This window comes from Musca domestica, unplaced genomic scaffold (genome assembly GCF_030504385.1).
Source record: "Musca domestica strain aabys unplaced genomic scaffold, Musca_domestica.polishedcontigs.V.1.1 9, whole genome shotgun sequence".
In the NCBI taxonomy this organism is placed as follows: Eukaryota; Metazoa; Arthropoda; class Insecta; order Diptera; family Muscidae; genus Musca; species Musca domestica.
This window is the reverse complement of record NW_026712435.1, coordinates 17,247,650-17,268,195: the sequence shown is the minus strand read 5'-3', so window position 1 is coordinate 17,268,195 and position 20,546 is coordinate 17,247,650. Positions and strand designations below refer to the sequence as shown.

Genomic DNA, 20,546 nt, shown 5'->3' with positions numbered 1-20,546 from the left:
ACTATGAGACAATCTTCAACGCAGTGGTCGGCACAATGAACTGTGAAAAAATGGAATTTGAATGAATGAAAAACCCTATAAATTGGATACAATTGTTACGAAATTTTATTAGATGTTGTCTTCAGAATGTGGCATATTTATGAATGGTAATTCTGACAGTACGATCCATTCAGCTGGGTATCTTTTCCCACAACTTTCACAAACTTATCTATGCTACTACGTTATCTATTGCTATCCCATAGCTGTAAATTTGCTATTTTTCTCCAACCTAACAATTTCAAATCTCAAGACTCTGGAAACATTTTAAACACGAGTGTTTGTGTTTCATTTATTTTATTACAAAAATATGAGTGTAATTACATATATCTTGAATAGACTGTATCAGAACAACATAATGATAATAAATAAGTCTTTATATTTATATTATGTATTATGGAAGCGAAAATAAGTGCAAAAACATTTCCAATGACACATACATATACAATGATGTAAGCAATATTTCTTCGTATGGAACACAATGAGAGATTCAAAACACACATTTCTAAATTATTTTGTTTTCTTTTTTAATAAATACGTATAAAAAATTGTGCGGATTTTCCATAAAGCTAACATATTTTAAGGGATACTGAAAACGATAAACTTGTATAAATATAAATATTTTCAGAACTCTTTTAACTTTAATTAGAATATTGTGTGTACTTATAATCTATTCATTTGATTCCATGGGTCCGTCAGGTACAATCATGCCTGGCCGTTTTGCATTACTGAATGGTTGTTTGTTAATGGGCATCATTTCGACGACCTGTATGGGAGGTTCCTCGCCTGGCTGTAAGGGTTCCTCTCCCACTAACTTGGCTAAATTACTTTGGGCCCAGCGTCCACCACGTCCGTTAATTGTTTTGTCTTCACATACGCACAAAAAGAGTGTATCCACAACCATCTGTTACATAAAAATAAACGTTAAGCTTGCACATCTTCTTTAGGGGTTTACTTACCTCAAACAACGACAGCACAATGTGGGCAATGAAGAATGAAAATATGATAATTAAAATAACAGGAGCCATGTAGAAATTTAAACCAGGTCTATCTTTTAAAATAAATATACCAATGAGACCCGAAATAGCGGCTACCATTACTTTTCCCAAAAACAACACAAAATCGCCAACACTATTAATTGTGGCAACTTGTAAAGCATTGGTGGCCATGGCATTCCAAGCGATTCCTGCGGCTGGACAAAAATTGATGGACTCTATGGCCACCACTGTGTAAGCATTGTGATTAAGAAAACGTATGAATTTTTCCAATAGCCAAAAACCACAAATACAACACTTAAGACAGCATGCAGCACATTCAGAACCTTTGTCTTCGCCCTTTTTTAATCTGTAATAAAATGACGATTAAAACAACGTGAATAAGGTCCTTTGTAGAAAATAACATTAAGGACTCTCATGAAATAGAGACCCACATTATACTTACTTTGCATAAAGATATGTCAGAATTAGACGTGGTATCTTGAAAATTGTTATGACAAATGAACCTTTTGCCACAGTTCCCAAATGGTATTTAATCAGTCTTCCAATTGCATATATCGTAGGTGTTGTTGTAGGCTTATCGAAGTACCAGAATGCTACAGCAGCAGCCAAAGCAAACTGTTGACAGGCGAAAATAAATTCTGTCGTCCATATGAGACCGACTACATATATCCAAAACATGCTCTTGATTGTCTTGGCTTCGGTGTATTCTATTGGTATAAAGCCTATAAGAAAAATTCAGAGTCAATTAACAAAGCAACATCATTGTGTATTTCCATGTGTATATAAATCGAGCCCTAAGTGCTAATTAAAACAAATATTTTAATACCCTGCACCATGGAAAGGAGGATATATTAAAGTCATCATTCCGTTTGGTATTAGTATTCCAAATTTGGTTTTGAAGGTTCTAATGAGTTATAGATCCGGTGGCAGAACATTATATACACCTTTTCCTATAGCCCACCAGATATGTGTTATTTGATGATTTTTTCCCATGGTTTTTGGACGGTTTCTAACTCTGATGGCTAAACATAGTCTGTATAGGTCCACATTTTACTATAGCCCCCATAAAACAATATGTGCAGTTATTCGGTATTTTTACGATTTAGGCCACATTTTTATTGGATTTTTTTAAATCGGCATTTGTAGTTCCTAATGACTTCCACAACCTGTCTCGAAACATTATACATATTGGTCCGCGATTTTTATAAAAAAACACACCTATATTCCGTATTTTGATGATCCTAGCCACATTTTCCCGGCGTTTTGAATTTGGTATTTAAGACTTGCAATAAATAACAATACTAGTAGAAAATGTTTTTCCCGGTTTAGACGCTATTAGGCCTTTTTATTATGAGGCGGATTATTAATAAACAAAATAAATTACCCCCATAGAACGGTCCCCCCCACTCTACATTTTAATTTAAAACTTTAACTTTTCAACGATTTCACTAGTATTTGCAACAGAACACGTTGAATCCAGTAGAACACGTTTGAGTCCAGATACTTTTATTTATAATGTTTTGTTACCCTATTGTGCCGAACTTAATGTGTTTTTATTTCGAGCTAGGTAAATGTCCGATTATATTCAGTCCTCAAACTAAAAACTCACGTTTTATTATGTCAAACAGTTGAATAGTGGCCAGTCATACATCTTATTTTAAAATCGTTAGGGCTCGACATGTGTATATTATATACAAAAATATTAGAGAAATTAATTTTTTCATTTTGAAAGAAAATTAAGAAAATTGCAGTTAAGTAAGGGACTTATTTAAAATTAATTTTTCTAGAAGGTATATACAGATTATGATGCAAATGTGTGTAGAGAAAAAAAACTAAACCAACAGATTTAATTGATACGAATATCAGATAGCAGCCAAGGCAACCTGAAATGCCTTAAATCTTAATAATGTTACTAAAATCTGAATAATACGACACTTAATAAAGGCGCAGTATTCTGATTAGGGCAAAACGACACACTGCATCTCTCCTACTGCACGTCAACAAAATTGCAGTCGCATCGCTGCGTACGCAACTAGCAGCAGAATTTTACGCACAAACTCTACTCACACTAATAAGTAATTTGTCGCTGGCATAGGGTTTGTCTCGGCTGACCATCATTGATCTAAGCACACTAGCCTTTGGCAAGTATGACATGGGACGCAGCCAGTCGATACTACAGATGTTGCTGCATTTGGAAGCAGAGATATTCATACACTATGTGCTGGGGTATTATAAGTTTGATTGGGCCAAAAATTATGTAACACCTTGAAATATTGGTCCCCGACATTGGAAACTATATATTGATAATCCTATCTCACCGAGCTGAGTCGATCTAGCTATGTATGTCCGTGCGTCTGTCCTTCTGTCCATGTTAATTTGCAATCACTCTACCGGTCACAATTATGTGCCGATCCTCACGAAATTTAGCATGGAGGTGGGGCTAGGGTCAGAATATAAGCCTGTTGTTTTTTGATAGATAGAATAGACCATAATACTGAAATTGATAGAAAATAGACCATAACTTTAATGTAAGAAATACGAAAATGTCCACTAAACCGCGAATAGTTTTAATCCCTACGAAACGCACGAAAATTTCACTTCTGACCGTTATACTGATGCTCTTATATTGAAGATATCGCATATATAGCAAAATATATACAATATCATATATCCAAGAAGGGGATGTTAGTTAGTTCGCTTATAACTCTAGAACGGGTGGACGGACTTTGACAATTCTCATAAAATTAGAATCGCCTTTTGCTAGACAAGGATAAAATCTGAGAATATTGTGCGAAAGTATGCCAAGAAAAAAGTGTTTTTTTTTTTTTTTGTTTTATTTTGTCATATTTTTTATCGCATGCGATTTTTTCATATTTGACTTAAAATTTTGAATTTTACGTTTGGTAATATATTTTTACCTTACAACACTATGTTTTGGGTGTATTATATTCAAGTCGCAATTATCGTCCGACTCTCAAGAAATTTTGCATGGGAATAGAGTTAGGGTCAGAACTAAAGCCTTTTCTTTTCCAAGATGTATATTTATTAATATTTATTCATATTACCACAACAAATGCTATTGAATACTTGTCACTGTTCTTTGATCTTTTCCCCAGTATTAAAAAATCCGATACTTAGACCATAATCATTGTCTATTTTACTGCTTAATAAAAATGTTGAAAACAATGTACAATATATTAACTATGCGGTGCAAAATATTGATTTCTCAGCAATAAACATTCAAGCTCCAAAAATAGAAATGTGTTGTAAATTCTATTTTATAATTTTAACAGAAAATAAATTTGTTTAAGTTCTATAATCATTTATGTACATGGCTTAAAAGGAAATTTTAAATAGTAATAGAATCGCAGTTTGTGTTAAGAGAAGTTGTAATAAAAAATATCAACATGATAAAGCGAATCTAAAAAACCAATGCAATGCAAACAACGTGTTAATCAATTTAAAAATTACATTAAAAATGTACTGTTCCTTTTTTGTTCAAATCACTTACACATGATTTTTATCATTCAAAATTCCGTAAAATGTTTTAAATATTATCAATATAGAAATGAAATGTGTGAGCGGGGATCAAGGCTATTCTGAATCAAATATTTTATTGAATAAAGTAGTTGATACTCACTTTTAGTTGAATTAACAACCACGCCATTGGACTGTGTTGCCGTGTTATCTAAAGGAGCAAATGGATTGCTATTCCCCGGCGAACTTGCTGTCGCAATGCAAATCACCACAAACACCCAAAATGCTAAAAATAATGCTAAAACCACAAACGCCAGTAATGGTGCAAATATTAATCCGGGTAAATTCATCATGCATTTTCCGGACTCTTCGAATAAAGCCGTCAAACCAGATAATTTGTTTTTCAGATAATAAATAATGACCACCAATATGATCTGCAAAAAATAAAGTCATTGTGAATCTCGGATTACAATATTATTTGTCAACATACCATTGTTATGGTAGCCAAAATTGCCAAGGTGAAAACGGCTTGTTCGTTTCTTGTAAATTCTTCCAGGTAGGAAAATTGAACATTTAATTTTTCCTTACGTTTTATTGAATAATAAGCATACCTATTTAGACAAAAGACATATAAATATTTTACATTTTAATAATCATTAGAATATAACTTGACATACCACAAAGCTCCAGTCAAACCTACACTAGAGACAACAACCAAAACACAAATCAGCCAGGATACAATGCGTGACAGCCAATGCATTAATATAACCAGTGCAATTGAAATTACTGTAAATTAAGAATATATTAAATATATAAGATAAAATATTCAATTAAAGTTTGTTTAAATATATATGATGCTGCTTACAAAATGCCAATCCACAGATTATGGCCACAAAATGCCAAGTTGAATAGATATCGGCCAAAAATTGTTGAGCCGCATCCCAAGAATTTAACATATTATACATATCTTTGACGGGAGCATTTTTGCTCTTGGGCATGCAGCGATGTAACACGGGTGAACTAAAAATGTAAAGAAATGGTTTCAAAATAATGCAGTTTTTTCTGGTTATTACAACAAGGGTGATAAAGAAAACATAATATTTCCTAGAAAAAATTTCGGCCACCTTAACTTGTGCGGCAAAGACATTTGGGAAAATTTCCATTGAAACACGCAGTGAATGCATATCAAGTTACTTAAAAAAAATTATAAGTTATGAGATGCAAACGAAACGATGGTAAACGAAAGCTCAAATAAACACAAAATAAGCGTAAGGAAAAAAATATTAAAAATAATATTGGTATTCGGAATAAACATCCTGTTCTTATCAAATTTTACACATGCCGTTATTTTTTCTTACGCAAGATCTGCTTATTTCGGAATTTATGATAGTTTTGGTTATTCAAAACTTTGACCCTTTGTGGGGGCGGTACCAGAAGAAATGGTGATCTCTACCATATTTATAACAGATCTTGGGTTGATAGAAATATTGTGTAGTTCCATGTCTTATTGGAATCGGATATTAATTTCGCGTTATATGAGCTTCATTGATATTAAAAATCTTGACCCATTGTGGGGGAGGTACCAGTAGGAGTGGACCGATAAATCCCATCTTCTTCATCGAAATATTATTTCACATTTTATAAGAATTAAAATTATTACAAATTTTGACCCTTTGTGGGGGAGGTACTTGATGGAGTGGACCGATATTGTTCATTTTCACACCTGACCTAGAACTGATGCAAATATTATTATTTGCAAAGTTGGAGCAAAATCGGATTATTGTTTCTCTTTTTGTGTAGTAAAATATTTTCCTTGAAAAGTTCGACCTTTTGTGGGGGAGGTATCAGAAGGAGTGGACCGATATTGCCCATCTCCAAACTCGATCTAAGTTTGATAATACTATTACGATGTACCAAGATTGGACCAAATTGTATACTCCCTTCGAGAGTTATCGTGCGCACCAGCCAGCCAGACAGACGGACGGACATCACTAGATCGACTCCAAATGTCGTGAAACGGATTTGGTCCAAAGAGGCCTAGGGTCTAAAGCCGTTGTTTCGATGAGGCACGTTTTGGCCGTATCAAATGATATATTCCCTCTCTAGCAATGGTTGTAAGTATAATTAATCCTGTCATCAGACAGTTGACTTTTGCAGTCAACGGTAAAGTGGTAATGTGTTTTTAAATAATTGTTATATAATATTTTATTTTATTAATTAAATCCAGCTAATAACAATGTGTTAATTGAACTTACTTACAATGACTTATCTATAAATATGTGGCATAAAGCTAACACAATAACAAAATATAACATTCAGTAAAATGGTTAAAATTCTCTACTTACCTCTCATATATGGGAAATTCTGGACATGGGCCAAGTGTATTAAACAGCTTGCTTAAATCACCTTGGCCACTATCAGCCAGAATCGACATATTGAAATCATAACGGCAAATATGATTTCGTGTTTCCAAATAATATTTATTAACATCATCGCTATTGAGCAGTGTTTTTGAGGGGCACTCCTTAACACATACTTTGAGAGATTTTTTTAAATGTTTGACATCGAAGTACAACAGTTGTGGTGTATCCAAGGTATTCCTACCCGAAAGGGGAAATTGTGGATAACGTTCATTCTTCTTAACGCCACATGTATTTCCAAAGGAATCATAGCCATTTATAACACGCAAAGGGTTGCCATACACAAAAGAGAATATCGCAATGACAATCTGCAAATAATAGATAATGTTCATGTTAAATATGTAGTATATGTTGTAAAATGAAATGAAAGTCATTATTATAGTATTTTTTTTTTTCTCACCAATTTAGATGTAATTGATGATAAAATGTATTTTCCAATACAACGGTATAGTTTACCTAAAAAATCGATAGATCCAGTTTTAAAGGAAAATTACCCTACCAAGTTTCTACAATATGTTTCATCCATTTGTACTTTGTTAATTTTTTTCTAATAGAATATTTCATACCACACATACGGATGATGGGGCGCCTAAAGTTGGTATCCGCCATTGAGAGAATAGGAGAACAGTTACGTTCTCCAAATCTACAAGAGTTAATAATTTAAGAAGAAAATGGCTAGATGAAAAAGCATCCATGTAGGATCTGCCACGAAATTGAAACAGTCGAACATTTTAATGCGAGACACAGGCTCGTGGGAGAGAAAAAAAAAACACAATCGTCTTTCGTCATTCTTTCATTCATTCTTCAACTAACTAGAAGATTTAAGTTTCTAAAGACGACACAATGAACTTTTAGTTGTGGACTACTATTTATCATATTATTTCTCCGAACTCTTCCGCATTTCTCTAGTCCAAGGCTTTAATACACCCTCCAGAATATTTTTGCAATAATATTCGGCATTTATTCTGATTCCACGGTCGATTAATACGAGCGGAGAGCGACCATCGGCTGTTATGGCGGCCCACACCATCACCATGGCCGGCGCTTAAGTTCTGGTGGCCAACCGAAGGTGCACATTTTCAACTGACCTCTTTGGCAAGTAAACACGATCATTTTGTTTGTTTACAAACTGCTGGACAACGAATGTTTTCTCATCGGAGAAAACTAAATTCGGCAGTTCACCACTTTCGGCAAAGTGAAGCAACTCTTTAGCTCTTTTGAGTGTATTTTCTTTCTGTTGTGGTGTAAGTTCTTGTACTTTTTGGAATTTCAGTGGCCTGAAATTCCTCGGGGTAAGGTCATTTTTCAATATTTGCCGAATGGAATATTGCGATATGATCCGCTCACGAGCCATTTTTCGGCCACTGCGACGCGGGTTTCGATTAAGTCGCTTTTTTACTTTTCGAATCATTTCTGCTGATGTAGCTGTTTTCTTCCGTCCACTTCCTTGACGTCGGGCTACGCTACCAGTATCAAAAAAAAAAAAAAATAAAACAAAAGTTTTATTCACATTTAAATGCTGGAGTACCAATTTTTAGACAAATCCGTGGAAAAATGTGGCAAAAATCATCAAAACACTGAACATCGGGAGGTATTCGATCAGAATGGAGCCTTTCGATTAGTCCATAGAAAACAGTTCATTAGATCTCAAAGACCAACTGGAAATTTGAATATAAGAGTCTTAAAGCATGTTTAATACATTAACATTAAATTGTCAATTAAAAAGGCTTAATCAATATGAGAAACAGGTCAAAACGATTATATTGTCAACTAATATAAAGCAACAAAGTTTAAATAAATTCTTATCATAGTACCAATATCAAAAAATAAATAAAACAATCCATAGATAGCAACATCAATACCCATTCCTTTATCTACAAGAAATTCGACATTTTTAAGCTAAAAGAATAGTTTGTCGAGCATATTTTCATCTCATTATTTAATCATTGTAGTAGTTAGTAGTTTGTGCATTGATCATGAATCACCATTACCTTTCTGTGTGAAATTACTATTTAAAGCGAATAAGTAACATTCAAAAATAAAAAGACGTATAATAGTAGCGTGGACTAAGGAGAAAATGCCTTTATTCAATTATTGATTATACGGTCTGTTCCAGAACCTGCAAGAATCTACTAGCTTTTTTTAGATATCATAAAGGGAAAATCGGTTATCGTAGTAAAAAACTTTACATCTTACATTTCTAAGCTAAAAAATATAATTTTTCTTAACTTTAGCTATTACCAAAATTAAAATTTGGCTGTTTCTGCATGAAATTCAAAAATATACCTATTTTGAAATTAACGAAGCTCGAATGACTCGCAGTGGCAAAATTGAACAATTTAGCTCCGTCTTTTTTTTTTTTTTTTTTTTTTTTTTTTTTGATCTTATATCGTATTTAAGATATTTTAACATTTTAATTAAAAAAATAATTTTTTAACAGTTGACCCTCCGAAATGATCTCGTTATTCATTTCTGCGTAGGTCGCTGGTTGGTAGCAATTCATTTTATGAATATTTTTGTTTGGATATGTATTAAATTTTTTACTTAGATTATATTTAGCCATCACATTTGTCTTCTATAAATAAAATCAAAAGCCACATAATTTTATATAATAGGTATGCTAATAATTCCAAATGCAGCAAATAGACACTCCTTAATAATACTGGTGCTAATATGTAATATAATCGATAGTATGGAAATAATTGAAGACATGGATGTTCATGTGTTCCTAAGTTATTCCGTAAGATAAATGAAGCATTATTACCTTTTCTTGGATACGCCCATGGTTTTCTTATAAACGCATTTTTTAATTTACATTATTCATTCAATTAAATGACTAAGTACAAAAGTACTATATTTAAAAACAACATATATTTTTTTTTTTTTTTTTGATTCAGTTTTTTGCTCTGCTCTAAAATTCAAAACAAACAACCACAAATATTTTATCTAGTAGATTTTGTATCTGAGAAATAGGAGAGTATCTAATGACGCCATCCATCTCCATTCACTCAATTGACTCGTCATTAGGTTTTTTAAATGTTACTTTCACTCTAACGCGAACTTGTTTACGTTTGTGTGATCATTGTTACAAAATCTTTAATTATATAGATTTATGCAATGGTTTTTAGGTAAATCTACAAGTGTCCAAATTGTGGCCTGAACTTACCAAAAATAGCCAAAACAAAATATATACAGCAAGCCAAAAAGTGTCCGTACATGTTCGATATTTCGGACGATTTGGTTGTGGTTCATCACTTTCTGTACTAGCGGCACAGCCCATATTTAATTATTTTTCTTAATGTGTTTGTTATTTTTTGAACTTTTTACTTTAATACACATACATATGTAATTATGCCGACACAACACATTTAAAATAAATCTTTGCTTCAGGTGGTATTGCTTAGTTCATCGCAGTAATTCATTCAGTAATTCGCAACCTACTACAACTCCACTCCTACTAGTAAATAAACATAAAACCAAATATAAGGGCATTCTAAATCTACTTTCGGCATGTGGAATAATCGAAAACAAATAATTGCAATTAATCGATTTTTTACTCTTAACCTATGTTCATACGACAGTAGCTCTCCTATTAATCTGCAATAAAATTTGTTTCAATTGCTCTGTTTCAGAACCTGCAAGAACCATGGTACAACAAAGACAAAGTAGGATAAGTTGGGGAATGTTGTAACTAAAGAGGCCTCAAGAATCTACTAGTTTTGTAGTTTTTTTTTCGATATAAAGGGAAAATCGGTTGTCGGTTTTACATTCTTGCAGTTCTGGAACAGACCAACACATACACAAGTAAATTTGAAATGTTAAGCCAAACAAACAAAAATTAAAAATTGATTAATGGCTGCTGGTTTTATTGTCCCATGGCAAGAACCTATTAGTTTTACAGTTTTTTTTTTCGATTTCATAAAGGAAAAACCGGTTATCGTAGTAAAAAGATTACAATCTTGTTCCTTTAATTTTTCGGTTCTTTCCTTTTTCAACAACATTAATTGTATCTTTCAATTTCATGGCTAATCTTTTTAATAGCTGGTAGCTTATCCTACCTTTTTATTGTACCATGAATAATATCATATATGTTTGAACTAGCTCACGTTGTTTTAGTGAATAATGCAATTGAATTGTTTGTTTCTAAACGATACATCCTTTTATTTACACATTTATTAATTAACATTATTTAAAATAATTGAACTAAAAGAATTTATTATTAATTAAAATGTCGATGCGGCCAGATGACCATCGCAGGAAGTGGGATAAAGCTGAATTCCAAAAAAAGGCTCAGGAAAGATTGCAAAGTCAAGCAAATGACAAAAATGAAGAAGGTGACTATTCCATTATCCTACGGAATTGAATGATATCCTATGTTTTTTTTTCGCAGAACCAGTCCAAAGGGAGAACCTCAAACGCAGAGACTATAAAGTGGATTTGGATAGCAAATTGGGGAAAAGCGTTGTTATAAATAAGAACACACCGAACTCGCAATCTGGTGGATATTACTGCAATGTTTGCGATTGCGTGGTTAAAGATTCCATTAATTTCCTTGACCATATCAATGGAAAGAAACATCAGCGAAATCTAGGAATGTCTATGAAAGTTGAACGCAGTACTGTGGACCAAGTAAAAGAAAGATTTCAGGCGAACAAAAAGAAAATGGAAGAGAAACAGAAAGACTATGAACTTGAGAAGCGCCTTAGAGAAGCAAAAGAGGAGGAAGAGCGCTATAAGGAACATCGTAAAGAAAAGCGAAAGGAGCGCAAACGTAAAGCCGAGGAAGACTTGGATGGAATTGCTTTAACTGATGATAATATGGCAGCCATAATGGGCTTTTCGGGATTTGGTGGCTCTAAAAGAAATACCTAAAATATTAGACAATGTGTGGAATTCGACAAAAAGACATCAATATAAAAATGCTACTACACCGAAAAATACAAACAAACAAAAAATATCACCCAAGTGAAAAGTATATGGCTTCTAAGCATGAAACCGTTACGAAAATGAACAGGAGTTTTCTGATTTAAAATATTGTAGTGTATAAATCGTTTCAAATTTGAAGACATGACAAAGCAAAACTATTTTCTGTAATAAAAAGGAACCAATTGTATTCTAAACAATGTAGACCAAAGTGAACCTTAACATTTTCACATTTAATTTTTTTTGAAACAGACCGTTTTTTATACACATAGATCAATGGTTGTTATATTCAGGAATGTGTTGAAACCATTCCGACATGAATCGACTTATAATATCTCAAATGTCATTAATCTTTTTATTGAATTTTGGAAATAGAATCTCATAACCATTCTGCCAAAGAAACATCAATGTACTATGAAAGGCCGCTAAAATATATCAAATTCCGACTTCACAAAACTAATCGGTTTTCATCACATGTCTGATAGACTTTTGACAACCAAATCTATTTGAGGCTCCCATCAGACGGAAAAGAAAAGAAACAAGTTCAAAAGCAGCTAAGTTCGGCCGGGCCGATATTTTAACACACTTCACCATCTGGAAGGAACTTGAAAAAATTCTAAAAATTCCAATTAAATGACTACCATTTTATGGAGGTTATACGAAGACCCGTTACCCGTTACGAACTTTGAATACGAAATTGAAAATAATTGCGGTGAATAATGTCGCTAAAATCATCATAATACCGAATAAAGGAAGGTACCATTACATGGGGGCTATACGAAGACTTGGACCGCATGGTCCATTTACGAACTTGACCTACCTACTGGCAAATTCGTTCGTTCGAAAGATAGCGTGATTACAACAGACAGACGGACATCGATGAGTTGTTTTAGAATTTTACGCTGATCCAGAATATATATGCTTTTTAGGGTCTTTCATGAATATTTCGAGGAGTTACAAACGGAATGACAAAGCTAATATACCCTCCATAGAATGGTGGAGGGTAGAAAAAGGAGATAAATTAGTTAAGCGAAATCGCTTCTTCAGAAAATAAATGGTATAAACGTGTGTCATATTAAAAAAGCACTATAAATTTAAGTATATTTTAAAACTTTATTTTTACAACTAAGCTTTCTTCTTGCCAACTTTATTTGCTTTCTCCTTCTTCTTTTCGATAACTTGCTTAACGGCTTCCAATTGTTTCTCCTTTATTTTTTTAGTCAACTTGTCCTTTGGAGTTTTCTTTGCCTTTTCTTGTATTTGCAGTGCCTTCTTTTTAGCTTGTTCGGCCAGAACTTTAGCCGTTTCGAATGCGTCCCTATCCTCGAAAATATCGTCATACTCAACTCCTTCGTAAGCTTTGGTTGGCAATGTGGCTTCGTGGTGTACCTTTTGCTCGATACGATTTACATAGCGTTCTTTTGCAGCTTTCTTTAGCATCTGCCGTTGCTTGGCCGGACTGACGTAGTCTGGATTTTCCCATAAAGCGCCACCTGTGAAGGACCCTTCAAAGATTTTTACAGGATTCATGACAAATCGTGGTCCAATCTCTGCCAAACCACCATCTTCGGAAAGAATTTGGAAATTTCTAAACCATATTCTTCTATCCAAATAAGTAAAGCTGTATACATGGTCAATAAACGGTTGACTTTTGGGATGATGATTAGGAACACCGAAGGTTTGTGTAAACAGTTCCTTAAGCAATTTCAAATGTGGCACTTCATCAAATTTTGAGTCAAACGACAAGAGTGGTCTAGAACCCCTCAGACAATTTCCGGTCATTTTTAATTCAGCCATAGTATGAATGTTCTCTACCAAGAATTTAGCCGACGGTCCGTTAGGTATATTCGATACCCACATGTAAAGATCACGTTTGCGGCGTCCTTCGAACAATATAGATTTGTTGCAATGCTTCATTTCGCACATATCGTTGACAGTAGCCAATGTTTTTGTTCGCTCCATTTTTGACTCGGGTCTATGATGGGGCATAAGGGTTTTGATATCTTTCATTAAATGTCTATCACGATGGCTGATACCGCGAGCAGCAAACACTAATACTCTCTGTTTATTTATCCATTTTTCCTGCATTAGAATGAAAAAAATAAGTTTTGTTCCAAACAACAAATGTTGCTATACATACCCTTTTTGGAATAACCTCATCGGAAGGCCGTTGCGGTGGTAATGGAGGATTTTCATCCATTGGAACTATTTCTAATTGTTCCGTTTTTCTTTTCTTCTGGAATTTCTTGCCCATTTTTATATAGAATATAATATAAATGAAATTAGTTAGATGCGAGTGCACGTGTTAATATAAACGAATGAAAAACAATAGCTTCTTCTTCTTTCTTTAGATAAGCTAATCGATAATATACTAATCGTATAGATGCATGTTTTTGTAGTTTTATCACGTTATCGATAATCTACTGTTTTTGTAAAACATTTATGTCATGTTCTCATTGCAATTTCCATTACGTTGTACTCACTCGGGAAATATGATATGTTATCATGGCACTTTCAATCACGTTGTTCGCCCTCAGAATAAGGTACACGAATTAACTCGTTCATACGGCACTATTCGCATTTCATAGTAAAATAATTCCTTTTTTCAAAAATTTTGTTTATTGATTTTAATAGGAATTTATACGAAAATACATTCAATTCTCACTAATATGAATAGAAGAAAATATTGCTTTTCTCCCAAAGATTTATTATATCATTATTTTACAGTTTTCATTCATGTTTTCAACTTTTTGTGTGAATGTTGACATTTTACATATTTTTGTATTTTTCTATTTTTAAATTCTGCTGTAGAGACACTTGTCAAACATTTTTTCTGCCGATATAAACATTTTGAAAATATTGCTCTTTTTGTTTCCAGATTTCTGTGTAAATTTTAACTCGTGGACAAAATGCGTACCTCGGATGAGAGAGAAAACAAAATTTACTTTCTTTTGAATGTACATAAAATTTCATTAAATTTTTCTATTTGAATTTTTAAATGTCGTATTTATTTTTTTCGATAAATGCTCTCATTTGTTAGGGATGGCACACATTTCATCTTAGTTATGAGAGTGATTTGAATGGAACAAAGAACAAGAATCTTTGTTCGCTCAGCAAATTTTGTTTGGGAAATTAAGTATATATTTCCTAATAAATGGTCGAACAAGGAATAGGGAGCGAATCACATGCCATGTGAACTTAGCATTAGGTTAATGGGAATTTGTATGAAAACATGTGAAATTCGCATTAATATTTATTTATCTTATATATTATTTTTATATTATCAATAATTTTACATTTTCATTCATGTAAATGTTGCCATTTTAAAACAAATTTTTGTGTTTTTTAATTCTGCTGGAGAAATAACTGTCAATTTTTTGTCGATGCAAAAAAAAAAAAAAATTAAAAATAGTGCCTCTTTTGTTTTCAGCTTTCTGCGAAAATTCCCACTCTTGGACAAAACGCCTACCTCGAGAGGGAGAAAAACCAAATTTGCTTTCGTTTGAATGTACATACGCCATAAACATTATATTTTTCATTGATGATTTTCATTCTTCCTGGAGATTTTTAAAATTTTATAAAATGTTTTCTATTTAGCATTTTTAAATGTCAGAATTTATTTTTTCGATAAATGCTCTCATTTATTAGGGATGGCACACTTTTTATCATAGTTCTGAAAGTGATTTAAATGAAACTAAGAACAAAAATAGTTGTTCGTTCAGCTAATTTTATGTGGAGAATTAGGTAGATATATTATAATCAATGGTCGAACAATGAATAGAGAGCGAATACGTGCCATGCGAACTCTCGCAATTTTTTATTTTGATGCCATAAAGGGAAACTCGGTAATCGTAGTAAAAATTTTTACATTCTTGTATTGCTGGAACAGATCAACTGAACCAACTAGATAGTTAATTGAATTGAAAATTTAGTTGAGCCCCGCTGGGATTGCAACCATGGACCACGGTGTGCAACCAACTAGGGGTCGAACAACAAAATTTGCAAATAAATAGAAACATTCTTTTACTGGCTGAGGTCATCGGCTGTCTTCTTCGCAAAAGAACAAAGGAGCTAGGGTGAAAAAGTACAAATTAAGTAAGTTACAAAATTTAACTAAGTCAACCTAAAGCTCCTTTGTTCTATTATGAAGAAGTCAGCCGATGAATTAAGGGTGAAAATACATAAAACGCTTTTTTGACTGGCTTAAGTCAACGGCTGGCTTCTTCGGTAAAATCCAACTAAGTCAAACTAAAACTCCTTTGTTTCTCTACGAAGAAGCCAGCCGATGACTAAAGTCAGCCAAAAAAGCGTTTTATGTTTTCTTACCTTACCATGTGGACTTAGTATAAAAATGCGATGCTATCATGGTAGAAGAATACAGATGCATCAACGCTTGGAAATATTGATATGTCAAAAAATTTAAAATGTTTTTTCTAAAATACGTAGATTTTTATAAGTTTTCTTATACGACACCAATCAGAAATTGTTATGATATGCATTTTTCAACAATTTTCACAAATATGAATAATTTTTTATTTAAACTTTTCAATTTCAAAATTTGTTTGACAGTTCATTGTCCCAACATCTGCGACAATGCCACTACTTGTATTCTTTTTCAATGCATGCTATTTAGTTTTTCCGACTTCATAACATTACATTTGTTTAAGCATTCGAATTTAAACAATTTCAAATTTTAAGAGAAATACTTATGTTTTAACCATAATACGCTGAAAAATTGTTTGTATATGGCCGCCGGTTTAAATATTTTGACGCCGTTCTTCAGTTACTAATGCAAACTCTGACATTTCAATTCATCTTTTGTGAAAACATATGTAAATAATTACGCGTCATTAAAAATTCCAAACAAATCGATCAACAAAATTATTATCAAATTTAATATTATTCAGCAAAAACAGTAGGTGTATCAATAAATTTGTAAGATTCTTAGTGATTGCATTGCTATTTGGCGCTCTGCTGATTGGCATTTTCTAAATCTGTTACGCCCATCAAAGAAGTTCGTAAGACCGAATCAACGTAAAACGTAAATACGACAAAGCGTTTTCCGCTCCTGAATAGCTTAGAAAATTCGACTTTTGGAAATATCAATTTTCAAAACATGACGTACGATAGCCTTACCGAAGATCAACGGTTCCAACTGTTGCAATTGATACAGGAAAGGCCTATCTTGTATGACAAGAGCAATGAAGGATATAAGAACGTTACGGAGAAGGAACTGGCTTGGCAAGATGTGGCCAGAAGAGTTCGGGCACAGGGTAAAAGATGTTCTATTTTTTTTTAAATCATCAAACAAATATTAATTTTGTCTTTTAGTTAATGCTTGCAAAGTTGCTTGGAAATCTATGCGAGATCAATATCAACGGAATATGAAGCTGCCAAAAGAAAAGAGGAAAAATTTTCGATATTTGCCAAAAATGTCCTTTTTAAATGGGAAAACCAAGTAAATTGTTAATTTTTATTATTAATAATTAATATATATTTTTAACAGTGGTTTAACATCTTGTTTTTAGGGCATTTAGAAATTCATCATCTCTTTCGATGGATGACTTTACATCTGAGTATTACTATGACAATACATCAAATACACCCAAACATGAATTGGAATACGATGACAGCACAGACTATGGAGACTATAATGAAACAACAACAACAATAGAACCTGCAGAAAACATATCCAAGCTCGATGAGCCGAATACAAAATCTTCAGCAAACAATATTGAAAAAATTGATGACAAATTATCAGTTCCATTATCCCCGCACGAGGAAGAGGAATATATTTATATAAAAGAAGGCAAAGAGGATCCAGATTATAACATTGAGAATATGGCAAGCACGTTATTTGATACCTTTAATAATTTGATCAATAAACGTTACCAATCAAATGAGGATGACAACGATTTATTTATGAAAATGCTGGCGAAAAAGATGAAAACTTTACCAAATTTGGTAAGAAATCGTTTACAAGAAAGTTTTTTGGAACAAGTAAATTATGAAATAACGAATAATGAGATACAACGGAATAAAAGAAGAAAACTTTCATAATTAATTTTGCATACGATTTAAGATTTTTAATAAAGAATTAAGTTCACCGATATTTACATGTCTTAGCAACGCTTAGTTTTACTAGAAATTGCATATAAATGTTACCAGATTCTTTGGTTATGGGAAATGTCTCATAAAACCCCGTAAAAATAGCAAGTCTAATGTAGGAAAACACAGTCATTGTAAGTTTTACAAAAAATTAATAGTCATTTTACAAACAAATGCACAAAGACATAATACCCTGTATAAAAGATGCAATTGTATTATTCCAACGAATGTTTTTAACTAACTAGTCTTGTACATAGTTAAAACATCCAAAAATACAAATTTCTTTGCTTTAAGAAAAGTTTTATTCAGAAAACTTTTTTCTTCGTTTTAGCTTTAATTGGATTTCATTGACAATTCCTATTTGTTGGTAATAAATTTGGTTATTGTGTATAAAAACTTATTACTTTTCTTACAGTTACATTAGCTTCTCATTTCTAAGGATATTTGATTACTTTTTTATGATTTCTTCAACATTGTTGTATATGATCTGTTTCCTGATTTATCTGCTCGAGGAAACACTCTTGTAATCGGTGTTTAACATCTTCAGGTAGATTTTTCATCTTTTTTGCAAGCATACGAAAAAATATATCATTTTCATCCTCTTGCAGCTCATATCGTTTGTTCAGTAGATCATTAAATGTACTGAGCAGAGCCGAGGAAATTCTTTGGTCTGAACTTTTACTATAAATAAAATGATCAATTTCCGAAAACTGAGATTGTAGAGTATCTTCTTCATGTTCGAATCCGTTTTCCGGTTTGTTGAATGTTGATTCAGTAACATATATTTTACCGGTGGATTTGGGTTCAATATCATCGCTGTAATCACTGGAATCGGAAAAAAGCTCCATCAGACCATGTTCGTGTCTGTTGCGAAATTTTCTAAAACATAAACGTAAAAATTTAGTCCAAATTCAAAATTCATTATTACATATTTAATGACATAACAAGACTACGAAAAGAAAATATTGTATTCAGGCGATTTCTATGCCCTACTTTGGAAATGCGTTTACCATGGGAAAAAAATACAAGAGATTAAAAATAAAATGCAGGAACATTTTTGTCATGACATACAAATTTGGCTGTTGATTGAAAAAATTGTCACACGATATTTAAGCTTACACTACACGAGCGAGATTTGGGTTTATAGGATAATCCAATAATTTGTACAAATTATTACAAAATGCTCGATAACCCAAAGTCCAGTAAATAAAAGTCAATTGGCAATGTAATTTACATTATTGAAAGTTTACAAACTATTACTGAGAAAATTTAATAAATAAAAATTATTAAGTTATCAAACAGACCTATTGCTGAGAAATGCTTCGAAATCCGAATAAAAAACGAATTACAAATGAAACAAATGGAAATTTAGAATAGAAAGAACATAGAGTTGCAAATACACAATTAAATAAATAAAAATTTTAAATGGGATTATTGGTTTTTAAATGAATTCAACAATGCGGTTTAGTGGAAACTTACTGTTGATCGTTTCCCAGAAATGATAGCTCATTTAAATATCTATACTTCCGTCGTTTTTCATGTGGCATTCGCATAAAACGATGATATTGGTCCCGTAGCGTTTTCCAAGCCTTCTTGCATGCAAGTTCTGGAACAATAAAAAATAAATAAAAAATGTGTATGAATATTTAAATTTTAATAAGAAAAATATTTAAATATTGTTCATAACCGGAATTATTTAAAAAAGTGGTTCACCGGCAAATTTTCTCTGCAAGTTGTGTGGAATAATTTTGACGTATTATTGCAGAAACAGTTTTTTGTTGCAACAAATTGCTACCTTGTATATTACCTACCTGATTTGTTACACATTTTTGCAATTTCCCTCCAACGATATTCTTTTTCTTTAACACTCCTGAATAGTCTATGACTTTTATCGTACAAAACTGGCCTCTCCTTAACTAGTTCAATCAAACGATATCTTTGCTCTTTATTCAAACTGGTATATGTCATTGTGTACCATTAATAATTAAATATAAATTGAATTATTATTAAATCAATTTATCTAATATAAACTTGATTCTGTTTGTTTGTTTACAAATAAAGTAAGCACTAGGGACGAGTAAGTCGACTTTTGGCACACACCATAGAATAAGTTTGTCAGTCACAAGCGTGGTACAATAACAAAGGTAAGGTAGAGCAACCAGCTAATTACAATTTTACAAAAAACAAAACTTTGCTGTGAAAAAGATCTGCCAATAGAACTTGAGTCGAACCTGGAGAGTTTCTAGTGTATAATTCGCATATGCTAATTTGCAATAAGTTCGAAATATATACTACTTTCCAGAGAACGGCCCTTGTAAGCCATCATCCCACACCAAATATGCCTGATGAGCCGCTTAACCAACGGCGAAACGCGTCGCATAGTGGTGAGTGTGTGATAGTGTCTATCTGGCTTTCCTTTTCACTGCAAATTTCAGATCATTAAGCTCGTCTCGAAAGAGAAAAACAAACACATAAATCATAAAACATATGATCTTCGCCTTAACAAGGCAAAACTCAATACAATTTTTTCTGTTTGCCCACTTTTGGAAGAAAATTCAGGCATTTCATTCATTTTTTCCGGTGT

The 20,546-nt window shown here is 32.7% G+C and overlaps 5 protein-coding genes across 5 annotated transcripts; 2 read left to right on the top strand and 3 right to left on the bottom strand.

The window, feature by feature from the left end:
- Positions 1-291: 291 nt before the first annotated feature.
- LOC101898937 (choline transporter-like 1) lies at positions 292-10,394 on the bottom strand. The gene is made up of 9 exons (XM_005178829.4): positions 10,098-10,394; positions 6,857-7,239; positions 5,377-5,531; positions 5,189-5,297; positions 5,002-5,122; positions 4,675-4,945; positions 1,477-1,756; positions 996-1,380; positions 292-940 (listed from the first exon to the last, which is right to left on the bottom strand). Exons 1-9 carry the CDS (start codon positions 10,209-10,211, stop codon positions 707-709), a joined length of 2,052 nt encoding a protein of 683 aa, XP_005178886.1. The 5' UTR covers positions 10,212-10,394; the 3' UTR covers positions 292-706.
- A 663-nt stretch (positions 10,395-11,057) lies between these two features.
- Positions 11,058-12,076, top strand: LOC101898769 (zinc finger matrin-type protein 2). The gene is made up of 2 exons (XM_005178828.4): positions 11,058-11,265; positions 11,322-12,076. The coding sequence occupies exons 1-2, from the start codon at positions 11,160-11,162 to the stop codon at positions 11,801-11,803; spliced, it is 588 nt and encodes a 195-aa protein (XP_005178885.1). The 5' UTR covers positions 11,058-11,159; the 3' UTR covers positions 11,804-12,076.
- An 871-nt stretch (positions 12,077-12,947) lies between these two features.
- LOC101898593 (ribosome biogenesis protein BRX1 homolog) lies at positions 12,948-14,194 on the bottom strand. Its single transcript, XM_005178827.4, has 2 exons — positions 13,995-14,194; positions 12,948-13,936 (listed from the first exon to the last, which is right to left on the bottom strand). Exons 1-2 carry the CDS (start codon positions 14,106-14,108, stop codon positions 12,980-12,982), a joined length of 1,071 nt encoding a protein of 356 aa, XP_005178884.1. The 5' UTR covers positions 14,109-14,194; the 3' UTR covers positions 12,948-12,979.
- Positions 14,195-16,641: 2,447 nt separating this feature from the next.
- LOC101900889 (uncharacterized) lies at positions 16,642-17,918 on the top strand. Its single transcript, XM_011292334.3, has 3 exons — positions 16,642-17,127; positions 17,186-17,312; positions 17,383-17,918. The coding sequence occupies exons 1-3, from the start codon at positions 16,971-16,973 to the stop codon at positions 17,912-17,914; spliced, it is 816 nt and encodes a 271-aa protein (XP_011290636.1). The 5' UTR covers positions 16,642-16,970; the 3' UTR covers positions 17,915-17,918.
- Positions 17,919-18,241: 323 nt separating this feature from the next.
- Positions 18,242-20,032, bottom strand: LOC101900711 (uncharacterized). The gene is made up of 3 exons (XM_005178841.4): positions 19,774-20,032; positions 19,442-19,568; positions 18,242-18,841 (listed from the first exon to the last, which is right to left on the bottom strand). Exons 1-3 carry the CDS (start codon positions 19,928-19,930, stop codon positions 18,430-18,432), a joined length of 696 nt encoding a protein of 231 aa, XP_005178898.2. The 5' UTR covers positions 19,931-20,032; the 3' UTR covers positions 18,242-18,429.
- Between the last annotated feature and the right edge of the window lie 514 nt (positions 20,033-20,546).

Coding starts and splice junctions, on each gene's coding strand:
- LOC101898937 (XM_005178829.4), bottom strand. CDS start 10,211: ATGGGCTGTGCCGCTAGTACAGAAAGTGATGAACCACAACCAAATCGT. Junction 5,532..6,856: donor GAATTTCCCATATATGAGAG/GTAAGTAGAGAA, acceptor TTACATTTTTAG/TTCACCCGTGTTACATCGCT. Junction 941..995: donor TTGTGCTGTCGTTGTTTGAG/GTAAGTAAACCC, acceptor TTTATGTAACAG/ATGGTTGTGGATACACTCTT.
- LOC101898593 (XM_005178827.4), bottom strand. CDS start 14,108: ATGGGCAAGAAATTCCAGAAGAAAAGAAAAACGGAACAATTAGAAATA. Junction 13,937..13,994: donor ATGAGGTTATTCCAAAAAGG/GTATGTATAGCA, acceptor ATTCTAATGCAG/GAAAAATGGATAAATAAACA.
- LOC101900711 (XM_005178841.4), bottom strand. CDS start 19,930: ATGACATATACCAGTTTGAATAAAGAGCAAAGATATCGTTTGATTGAA. Junction 19,569..19,773: donor AAAAATGTGTAACAAATCAG/GTAGGTAATATA, acceptor TTATTGTTCCAG/AACTTGCATGCAAGAAGGCT. Junction 18,842..19,441: donor TTTCTGGGAAACGATCAACA/GTAAGTTTCCAC, acceptor TTTATGTTTTAG/AAAATTTCGCAACAGACACG.
- LOC101898769 (XM_005178828.4), top strand. CDS start 11,160: ATGTCGATGCGGCCAGATGACCATCGCAGGAAGTGGGATAAAGCTGAA. Junction 11,266..11,321: donor AAATGACAAAAATGAAGAAG/GTGACTATTCCA, acceptor TTTTTTTCGCAG/AACCAGTCCAAAGGGAGAAC.
- LOC101900889 (XM_011292334.3), top strand. CDS start 16,971: ATGACGTACGATAGCCTTACCGAAGATCAACGGTTCCAACTGTTGCAA. Junction 17,128..17,185: donor CAGAAGAGTTCGGGCACAGG/GTAAAAGATGTT, acceptor TTTGTCTTTTAG/TTAATGCTTGCAAAGTTGCT. Junction 17,313..17,382: donor TTTTTAAATGGGAAAACCAA/GTAAATTGTTAA, acceptor TCTTGTTTTTAG/GGCATTTAGAAATTCATCAT.